The 10199-nt window shown below is 70.7% G+C and overlaps 2 protein-coding genes across 2 annotated transcripts; both read right to left on the minus strand.

Annotated features, from left to right (window-relative positions):
- Positions 1-3310: 3310 nt before the first annotated feature.
- TSFM (Ts translation elongation factor, mitochondrial) lies at positions 3311-6103 on the minus strand. The gene is given in 7 exon segments (XM_055791953.1): positions 3311-3830; positions 3949-4033; positions 4504-4620; positions 4710-4763; positions 4765-4839; positions 5451-5593; positions 5929-6103. Coding segments are annotated over 7 exon segments (891 nt in total). The 5' UTR covers positions 6089-6103; the 3' UTR covers positions 3311-3573.
- A 575-nt stretch (positions 6104-6678) lies between these two features.
- Positions 6679-8619, minus strand: LOC129782856 (uncharacterized). Its single transcript, XM_055791952.1, has 3 exons — positions 8153-8619; positions 7510-7640; positions 6679-7141 (listed from the first exon to the last, which is right to left on the minus strand). Exons 1-3 carry the CDS (start codon positions 8539-8541, stop codon positions 6696-6698), a joined length of 966 nt encoding a protein of 321 aa, XP_055647927.1. The 5' UTR covers positions 8542-8619; the 3' UTR covers positions 6679-6695.
- Between the last annotated feature and the right edge of the window lie 1580 nt (positions 8620-10199).

The raw sequence follows: 10199 nt of genomic DNA on the forward strand, positions 1-10199 counted from the left end.
GTGGCGCCAATCCTGATGGGAGCACCAGACTGTTCCCGGTGCCTTTTCCCAGAGGAATTCAGGATATTCCCAATTTTTCCACCCTCCAACAGCGCTGCCAGCGCGGCTGGGTCGAAGGTGAGTGCACGGGAGATCCAGGATCCCGTGGATCCTCAGAGGTGCCGGGATCACATCTGGGATTCGCAGGGAAGTTTGATCCACGGGATTTATTTTTGGTGGCTGCATTCGGGAGATTTCCTTTGGATCTTTGGACATAAACGAAGCTGAATTCAATTAACATCGCTTAATGAGGGGGGCCCCGCCGGGGGGTTATTTGCGTCTTGGTGAAGTGATGGCCCCAGGATGGGGGGTGGGGGGGTGCACGACACGACCTGGAGCTGCCCCGGTTCCAGGGTGTCAGGGGGCTGGGGGGGATCCCTGGAGCATCCCGGTCCCCAGAGCATCCTGATTCCTGGAGCATCCCCGGAGCATCCTGGTCCCCAGAGTTTCCCTGGAATGTCCCAGGAGCATCCTGGGAGCATCCCAGTTCCCGGAGCATCCCCGGAGCATCCCCATCCCTGGAGCATCCCCAGAGCATCCCAGTGCCTGGAGTATCCCTGGAACATCTCCAGAGCATCCCAGGAGCATCCTGGGAGCATCCCAGTTCCTGGAGCATCCCTGGAGCATCCCGGTCCCTGGAGTATCCCTGGAACCTCCCTGGAGCATCCCAGGAGCATCCCGGTCCCCAGAGCATCCCCGGAGCATCCTGGTCCCTGGAGTATTCCTGGAGTATTCCTGGAACGTCCCTGGAGCATCCCGGTTCCCGGAGCATCCCTGGAGTGTCCCCGGAGTATCCCAGGAGCATCCCGGTAACCTGGAGCATCCCCGGAGCATCCCGATCCCTGGAACGTCCCCGGAGCATCTCGGTCCCAGGAGCATCCCTGGAGCATCCCCATGGATCCGCCCCCCGCCAGCAGCGCCCCCTCATCCCACCGCTCCCGGGGACCTGGGGGGCGATCGCGATGCGCGTGGCACTTGCCCCCTCCCCCCCCCAAGCTGGATCCCAGCGACTCCGCCCCCCCCCCCCCTCCCGGATCCCCCGCGCCGTTACGGCCCCCCCGCCGCGTTTTTTCCTCTCTTATTTCAAAACCAGCTTCAAAACACCAAATGCGCCTTTTTTGTCCCAGATTTTCCCAGGCAGGAGCGGATCCCCGATCCCCGGGATCCCGATCCCCGACTCTGGGGTCGCGGGGGGTGGGGGAGGGTCTAGGCCGCGGGCCGAAGTGGAGCAGAGAGAGGGAGGAAGCGCTGGGGGCACTGGGAGGAACTGGAAGGCATGGGGGGAGCACTGGGGGGGTTACTGGGAGGCACTGGGAGGAACTGGAAGGCATGGGGAGAGCACTAGGGGGGACAGTGGGAGGCATGGGGGCACTGGGAACGGGACGGGGCACAGGGAGGAACTGGGGAGCACTGGGGGAGCACTGGGAGCGGGGGGGTATCTCACCCCAGCCGTGGATTGCAGTGGGAAGGGTTTCACACCCCGCGAGCCCAAGCCCCGCCCCCAGGGGCGTGTCCCGCGGCGGGCCCCACCCCCGCGCTCCCCGCGGCCCGTCCGAGGTAAACACGGTCCCTGCCCCGCCCCCCGCCCGCCCGGCCAATCCCCAACCGCGGCCCCGCCCCCTCGCGCCGCCCGGCCAATCCACGCCCGCGGCCGTTTCAAGGCCCCCCCCCCGCCCCCCCTCCCGCCGGCGTCGATAACAAAATAACAAAGCGTCGGACGCGGGCCGCCCCTCCCCCACGCCGCCCCTCCCCCACACCGCCCCCCGCCCCGCCCCCCCCCCCCCCGCCCGGCCCGGGGGGGCCTCGAAACCGCCGCGGCCCCGTTTCCTCCGGCGGGCGCGTGCGGGGCGGCGCGGACACCCCCCCTCCCCTCCCCCCCCCCCACCCCCCCGATGTGGGGTGTCCCCCCTCCCCTCCCCCCACCCGGTGTGGGGTCTTCCCCCCCCCCCCCCCCTCCCTCCTCGGGCTCGGCGGCAGCGCGAGGCGGCAGGTACCGGAGGGGGGCGGGGAAATGGAGGGGGGGGGGGGGGGGGGGGGCGAGTCCCTGGCGGCGGCGCGGGGGGGAGGGGGCGGGTGGGGGGAGGGGCGGGGCTGAGCACACCCCCCACCCCCCCCAGGCGGCGCGTGTGGCCCCTCGCTGTCGTGTCACCCCCCACATCCCCCCCGACCCCGGTGAAGCCCCCCCCCCCGTCACTCGCAGGGGGAGGGGCAAAACCGAGGCCGCCATGAGGGGGGGGAGGGGCACAGAGACACCCCCGGTGCGGGGTTATGGAATGGGGGAGGGGTGTCCCCCTACACGACCCCATCCCCCCTCCCCGAGCTCCGTGTCACCCCCCCAGGGACACTGTGACCATGCTGGGCGGGAGGGGGCCGGCCCGGTGCTGCGGTGGGGGAGGGGCAGGGGGACCTGGGGGGGGGGGGGGCGGCCCGGGGGGGGACCGGGGGGGGGAGGGGCAGCGGGACCGCGGCCGCGGCCCGGTTCAAGTAATCCAGGATAGGCTGTTCCAGCCCGGCCTGTTCCCGGTTACTTGTCCCGGGAGGCGGCCGGTGACGACGGGGGGGGGGGGGGGGGGGGGGGGGGGGGGGGGCGGGCCGCGGGGGGGTGCAGAGCCAGGGGACAGCGGCCATGCCGGCGGGGGGAGGGGCACATCCTGCTTACACCCCCCCCCCCCCCCAGCGCCCCCCACCACGGAGGAGTGCAGGGAAGTGCCCCCCAAAGCAGCCCCAGCGTGGGTTTTTTTTTTTTTGGGGGGGGGGGTTGGGGGGGTGTCCTGGGCACGACACCCCCCCCCCCCATCATTGCCCCCCCCCCCCCTTTAATATTTGCAGCCCCTTTTATACCGATTTATCATTAAAAAATAGTAGAAAAGCGGTGGTTTGTGTTGGGGGGTGGGGGGGAATGTGAGGGGCAGCTGGGGGGGGGTCCCCATCACACCGCCCCCCCCCCCAAAAAAAAACCACCCAGGGGTTGCTTCCTCCACAGCTTTGTTCTGCCTCACCCCCCCCCCCAAAACGGCGGGAGGGGGGCGGGGGGAAGGTATTGGGAAGGGGGATTCCAGTGAGGGCCCGATCCTGCCCCCCCATCATCATACACCCCCCCAATAGCCCCTCCCCCTTAATATTTTCAGCCCTTTTATACTGATTATTATTTTTAAATAGCAGAAAAGTGGTCGTTTTTGTTGGGGGGGGGACGGACACGGGGATGCAAGGGACAGCTGGGGCAGGGGGGGGTCCCCATCACCCCCCCTCCCCCCAAAAAAAAACCAGGGGCTGCTTCCTCCACAGCTTTATTTTGCCTCATCCCCCCAAAGCACCGGGGGGGGGGGGGGGGGGCGCTTCCAGCCGAGGGCCCGATCCTGGGGGCCCCCCCCATCAGGCGGGGGGGGGCCGGGGTCTCCTCCTCGCCACAGTGGAAGCGGAGGAAGTCGGTGACCACCAGCCCCCCCCCCCTCCCCCAGGAACTGCCCCACGGTGACCCCGGGCTCCAGCAAGAAGCTCTGGGCCAGTAGCCGCGTCTCCCCCTCCCCCTGCGGCTCATCCTGGGGGGTCCCCAGGGTGCTGGGTGCCATCCCCACCACGTGCTGGGCCACCTTGCGCCCCACCTCCTCCACCGTCCCCACCCCCCACCCAGGGCTCCGGCACCTGGCAGGCCACCAGCGCCCCGTAGGTGCCCATGGCTAGTGGCCCGCTGGCCGGTAGCCACCCGTGGGCGTAGGCGGCGATGTGGCCCCCCGGCTCGGGCACGCGCAGCCACGCCGCCCGCCGCAGCGCCACCTTCTCCCCCAGCTTCCCTGCAAATTAATTAGCGCAATTAGCGGCTGCAGGGGTCTGGACCCCCAAGTAGCCGCAGGGGGGGCTACCATTTCCCCCACTCCCCCCCCGGTGGGTTTTGGGGTCCCTCGCGCTCACCCGTGGCCACGGCGATGCGGTCGCTCAGCAGAGCCCCCCCGGGTTCAGTCCGGAGCTGGGCCAGCTCCTCCACGGCCAGGAGGTGCTGGGAGACGAGGAGGGGGAGGGGTTAGGGGGTGCTGTCACACCCTTGGGTGCTGCCCCCATTTGGGGGGGGGGGGCAGTGGTGGCCCCTGTGTGGGTGCTGGGGGGCTGAGGGGGGTGTTGGGGGTGGTCCTGCAGCCCCCGGCCCTTCGTGGGCTGGCTGAGGACCCCACATCCCAAGTTGGGGCTGGCAGTGGTTGGCCCCCCCGCCCCCCCCATCCCTCCCCTGTCCCCCCTTGGCTGGGGGGGGGGTCTTCTTGAGGACCCCACACCTCAAAGCGGGGGGACACACAGCGGCTGGGGGCCCCCCATCCCACCCTGCCCCCCTTGGCTTGTGGGGGGGCACATGGGGGGATGTCGGTGGTTAAGGGATGGGGGTCTGCGCCCCTCCCCCTGCCGGCATGGCCGCTGTCCCCTGCCTCTTCCCTCCCCCGGGACACCCCTGAGGGACCCTCCCCCCCGAGCCCCCACCTTGTTGCCGGCGCCCGGCGGCGCGGTGCGGCACAGAGCCACGGTGCTCAGCACCGCCTGCTCCACCACCTGCTGGAACTCGCCGTTCCGTGCCACAAAATCCGTCTCGCAGTTGACCTACGGGAGAGACGGTGTCACCGGGAGGGGGGGGGGGGTGGCGTCCCTGGTGTGTGTGTCGTTGTCCCCCCCCCAGGTGTGTCACCCACCTCCACCATGGCCGCCAGCGGCCCCTGGCGCACGATCCCCACCAGCCCCTGGGGGCGCCCGGCGGCTCTGCAGCTCCGTGGCCCTGATCCAGCCGCGGCGCTGAGCTTCCTCCTGCAGCCAGGCCTCGGCCTGGGGGGTACAGGGGCGGGTGGGGGGGGGTATGGGGGGGTCATGGCATGGAAAGTGGGTCCCCCGCGCAGGGGGTGCAGACCCCAAGTGCGGGGGGGTGGTGCTGCGGGGTGACGCTGCTCTGGGGACCCTCCAAGTCGTGTGTGTGTGTCACCCCCAGGTGTGTCATGTTACCCGCCCCCAGGACCCTCTTATCCCCCCCCAGAGCCCTGTGTGTCTCCCCCCCAGGACCCTGTCATCGTCCCCCACACCCCCCTCTGGTACGTGTCATCCCCCCCCCCCCCAGGGCCCCCCTCTGGTGTGTCCCACACACACGCACACAGGACCCTCTTATCCCCCTCCAGGGGCCCCCTCAGGTGCATCCCCTCCCCCTCACGACCCTCATATATCCCTGCCCCCTAGGGCCCCCCATACCCCCTCCTGCCCTGACCCCCCCGCCCAGTCCCCCATCCTACCTCCTGCCATGCCCCCGCGACCCCCTCCTGCCCTGACCCCCACCTCCCCCCCAGTCCCCCATCCCCACCTCCTGCTCATTCTCCCCCGGGATGCCCCGGGGTCCCCCCTCACCCCCATCCCGCCCCACCCCCCCCCCGGTCCCCCAGCACCCCCACCTGGGGCAGGTCCCCCCCGCAGCGCTCCAGCGCCTCCCGGCACTGCAAGAAGGGCAGCCCCGTGCTCCGCCGCAGCGCCAGCAGCGCGGCCCGGTCCGCTGCCAGCACCGGGGGGGCAGCGTGGAGGAGCCGGGCCGGGGGGGGCCTGCGGGGTAAGGGGGTACGGGGGGCGTCAGCCGGCACCGGGACGCCCCCCGGGAGAGCACCGAGGGGTCAGGGGGGAACCCCGGGACGATGGGGAGGGGGCCGGGGGCAGAGCGGTATGGGGGTCCCGGGGATGGGGGGGGAGCGATGGGGGGGGTCCCGGGGGCGAGGCAGGGAGCGATGGGGGGCGGTCCCGGGGGTGGAGGGGAGGAGCGATGAGGGGTCACGAGGCCGGGGGGGAAGCGACGCGGGGGGGGGGGGGGGGGGGCGATGGGGGTCCCTGGAGGGGGGGGGGGGGCGGGGCGATGGAGGGGGTCCCATGCCCCGCCGCTCACCCACGCCGCCGCACGCAGCGCGCCCCGCGCCGCCCGCTGCATCCCGGCCCTGCCCGCGGCGCGCAGTGGTGACGTCACGACGCTACGGGCACCGCCGGGGGTCAAGCCGTGCCCGGACGGGCTCAGGGCGCATGCGCACGGCGGGCTCCGGCCGCCCATTGGCCGCTGGGGTAGGCGGGGCGCTCGGGACGTCACTGCGGACGCGACCGAGCCGCGCCATTGGCTGACGTAGAGGGCGTGTCCCTCCCTGGGTCCTAGAGCCCGCCCGCCTGCACGGCAGGAGCCCACCCGGCCCCTGCAGACCCCCCCCCGAACCTGCTCAAGCCCCCAGAGGGTCCTCGGAGGCGCCTACAGAGCCCCCCCCCACTCCCCCGTGTCCTCATAGAGCCCCCAGACCCTTACAGACGCCCCCCAGGTCCTTGGCCCCCCTCAGGCCCCTTCTAAACCCCACCCCCAGTCCTTATAGAGCCCCCAGACCCTTACAGAGACCCCCAGGCCCTTAAAGACCCCCCCAGGGCCCTTCTAGAGCCTCCCCCGGTCCTCATAGAGCCCCCAGACCCTTATAGACCACCCCCCCCAGTCCCTTAGAGACCCCCCCAGGGCCCTTAGAGCCCCTCCATGTCCTTATAGACACCCCCCCATATACTTATAGAGCCCCCAGACCCTTACAGAGCCCCCCCCCCCCAGCCCCCAACCAATCTCCCCCCCCCCCAAATCAGACACAGTGGGTGAGCCAATGCCCCCGACGACGAGCCTTTAATCCCCCTCAGGGCCCCCCCAGCTGGGGGACACCAAAACCAGGGGTGCCCCCCCCTCCCCCCCCATCCGTCCGGCAGGTCACCCCATAGATCTCTATCTCCTCCTCTGGCTCCCGCTGCAACAGCTGGATGTGGAATGTGGCGGCAACATCTGGTGGAAGAAGCGCCGGGGGTCCCCGTCGCCCCCCCCCCCGCATCTTGGCGGAGAGGAGGGCGATGGAGCGGGGGCCGCAGAGGTGGCGCAGGGTGCGCAGGAGGGGGGCGAAGGAGGGCGGGTGGTACACGATGTCGGAGCCCAGGATCACCCCGTACCCTGCCGGGAAGGCGCCCTCATCCCGGCCCCACACCAGCGCTCGCACCTGCGGAGCCGCCGCCGCCGCCGGGAAATTCAGCCGGACGTTTTCCTGGATTTGGTCCAACGCCGCCGGTTGGTCCGTGATGGTGACATCCCCTCCTAAAAACGGGGGAGTGTGTGTGTCACAGAGGCGGGTCACCCCTCTGTATATCCCCCCACCCCCTAACCCCTCCTCCCCATCCCAATAAACAGTAGCCGCTCATGCCTGCCGTGTTTCCAGTTCCAAACTGGGAAGGGGAAGAGGAGTTTGGGGAGTGCCCCACAGATACCCCCCCAGCCCAACGGGTGCTCCCCACGGGTCGCCCCCCAGCCCCACAGGTGCCCACCCCCCCCCGCCCCACAGATGCCCCCCACAGTGTGTCCCCAGCCCCACAGGTGCCGCCCCCCCCCCCCCCCGCCCCACAGATGTCCCCCACAGCCCCACAGGTGCATCCCCCAGCCCCACAGGTGCCCCCCGCCATGTGTACCCAGCAAGGCAGCGAGGATGCCAACAATGCCGGTGCCGGCACCGAGCTCAATCACCGTCCGGCCCCGGAAATCGAAGCGCTGCTCCCCCAGGAACCGGCACAGGGGACAGGGCCTGGCGGGCACGGGGGGGCTGGGGGGAGTGTGGGGACTGCCCCCCACCCCCGCACCACCCTGCCTGGGGCACCCAGGGGGCTGCTGGGCGCAGAGAGCCCCCCTCCCTCTGCCAGGGGGATCCCCCCCATTGCCTGGGGGGTCCTTAGGGATCACCCTGCCTCCCTAGTGGCCCCCCCTCAGGGCCCCCATCTTCCCAGGGTCCCCCCTGGCACTGCCCAGTGCTGCTGGTGCCCCCCGATCCCCCCACCCGCTGCTGCCCCCCAGGATCCCCCCCACCTGCTGGGATCCCCCATTCCCCTTGGGGTGCCCCTCACCCTCGGTGTGTCCCCCCAGCCCCCGGGTTGCCCCATTCCCTTGGGGTGCCCCCCCACCCCCCGGTGGCCCCCCCGGCCCTCAGTGTCCCACGTTCCCTCGGGTTCCCCCCCACCCCCGGTGCCCCCCAGGATCCTCCCAGCCCCTAGTGCCCCCCCCACCCCCCAGTGCCCCCCAGGATCCCCACACCCCCGGCGCCCCTCCCCCCCCCCGTACCGCCTCCCAGACGGCGCCGGCCGGGCCCAGCCGCGGCCCGTGATGCTGCGCGATGCGCAGGACGCGCCCACAGAGCCGGTACCGCCGCTGCACCGGGAATGCATCGCCGAAGAGCGCGGGGTCGCGAGGGAACACGGACCGCAACGCCCCGGCCTCTTTTTCTTCCGCTTCCTCTTCCGTTTCCTCTTCCGTTTCCTCTTCCGCATCCTCTTCCGCATCCTCTTCCGCGTCCTCTTCCGTTTCTTCTTTCGCTTCCTGCTTCCCCCCGCCCGCCGCCGCCACCCGCCGGGCCCCCGTACCCACGTGGCGGCCGGGCGCCGCCATCCTGGCCGGGGGCGGGGCCGCGCCGCGCTCCCGCCCGCGATTGGTCGGTTTTGGGACCGCCCCATTGGGGGCGTGGTATGACGCCCCGCCCACTGTGTGCCCGCCCCGTCCCCTTGTCGCCTTCCTCCTCCCCGGTGGCCCCAGGCTGGTCCCGGTGTCCCCGCCCCATCCCAGTGTCCCCCACCCCATCCCAGTGTCCCCGTCCCAGTGTCCCCCACTCCAACCCAGTGTCCTCGTCCCAGTGTCCCCCAATCCATCTCAGTGTCCCCCACCCCATCCCAGTGTCCCCCAATCCATCCCAGTGTCCCCCACCCCCGTCCCAGTGTCCCCATCCCAATGTCCCCGCCCCATCCCAGTGTCCCCACCCCAGTGTCCCCCACTCCACCCCAGTGTCCCTTGCCCCATTCCAGTGTCCCCTGCTCCGTCCCAGTGTCCTCAGGCTGGTCCACAGCGTCCCCCACCCTGTCCCAGTGTCCTCCATGCAATCCCAGTGTCCCCAGGTCAGTCCTGGTCCCCCCTACTGGTCCCGGTCCCCCCCTGCCCTGTCCCCGTGTCACCTGGTCCCAGCCAGCCCAGTCCCGGCCCAGTCCCAGCCCAGTCAGAGCCCACTGGTCCCAGTCTGGGGTTTCACCCTGGTGCCACCCTCTGTCCCCATCCCATCAACACCAGTGCCACCACAGCCCCAGGCTGGGAAGGGCCTGGAGGCCAGCCCCAGTGTCCCCAGCCCCGGTGTCACCAACACTGGTGTCACCAGTCCTGATGGTCTCGGTCATGGTGGTCCTGACCCAATGTCACCAGCCCCAGTGTCCCCAGCACTGGTGTCCCCAGCCCGTGTCCCTGACCCTGGTGGCCTTGGTCCTGGTGTCCCCAGCCATGGTGTCCCCAGCCCTGATGGCCTTTGTCCCGGTGTTCCCAGCCACAGTGTCCCCAGTCATGGTGTCCCTGACCCAGTGCCCCCAGCCCTGGTGGCCTTGGTCCTGGTGTCCCCGCTGTCCCTGCTCACCCTGGTGTCCCCGGTCCCCCCTGGCCCCTTCCCTGCTGTCCCTGTCCCCAGTGTCCCTGGTCTCGGTGTCGCTGCTCTCACCCCAGTGTCCCCATCCCGCTGTCCCCAATCCCTGGTGTCCCCGCTCACCCTGGTGTCCCTGTCCCTGCTGACCCCACTGTCCCCACCCCACTGTCCCTGGTCCCTGTGTCCCCAGCCCGCTGTCCCCAGCCCCGTATCCCCTGTCCCCATCCCTGTGTCCCCATCCCAGTGTCCTCATGACCCCGTGTCCCCATCCCGCTATCCCCATCCCTGTGTCCCCATCGCCATGTCCCGTCCCTGTGTCCCCCTGTCCCATCCCACTATCCCCATCCCTGTGTCCCCATCCCTGTGTCCCCCTGTCCTCATGTCCCCCTGTCCCCATCCCCATGTCCCCACATCCTCCTGTCCCCATCCCTGTGTCCCCCTGTCCCTATGTCCCCCTGTCCTTATCCCAGTGTCCCCCTGTCCCCATCCCAGTGTCCCCCTGTCCCCATCCCCGTGTCCCCCTGTCCCCCTATGCCCATCCTCATGTCCCCTGGTCCCCATCCCCATCCTGTCCCCATCCCCGTCCTGTCCCCATCCCAGTGTCCCCCGGTCCCCATCCCCATCCTGTCCCCATCCCCGTCCTGTCCCCATCCAGTGTCCCCCGGTCCCCATCCCCGTGTCCCCCGGTCCCCATCCCTGTCCTGTCCCCATCCT

Source organism: Falco peregrinus, chromosome 19, assembly GCF_023634155.1.
Source record: "Falco peregrinus isolate bFalPer1 chromosome 19, bFalPer1.pri, whole genome shotgun sequence".
NCBI lineage: Eukaryota > Metazoa > Chordata > Aves > Falconiformes > Falconidae > Falco > Falco peregrinus.

What these genes read in the sequence shown, in the direction of transcription:
- LOC129782856 (XM_055791952.1), bottom strand. Translation starts at nt 8,541, where the DNA reads ATGGGGCGGTCCCAAAACCGACCAATCGCGGGCGGGAGCGCGGCGCGG. An exon ending in CCGGCGCCGTCTGGGAGGCG is followed by an intron (nt 7,641 to 8,152) that starts GTACGGGGGGGG and finishes CACTCCCCCCAG; the next exon opens with CCCCCCCGTGCCCGCCAGGC. An exon ending in CATCCTCGCTGCCTTGCTGG is followed by an intron (nt 7,142 to 7,509) that starts GTACACATGGCG and finishes CCCCGTTTTTAG; the next exon opens with GAGGGGATGTCACCATCACG.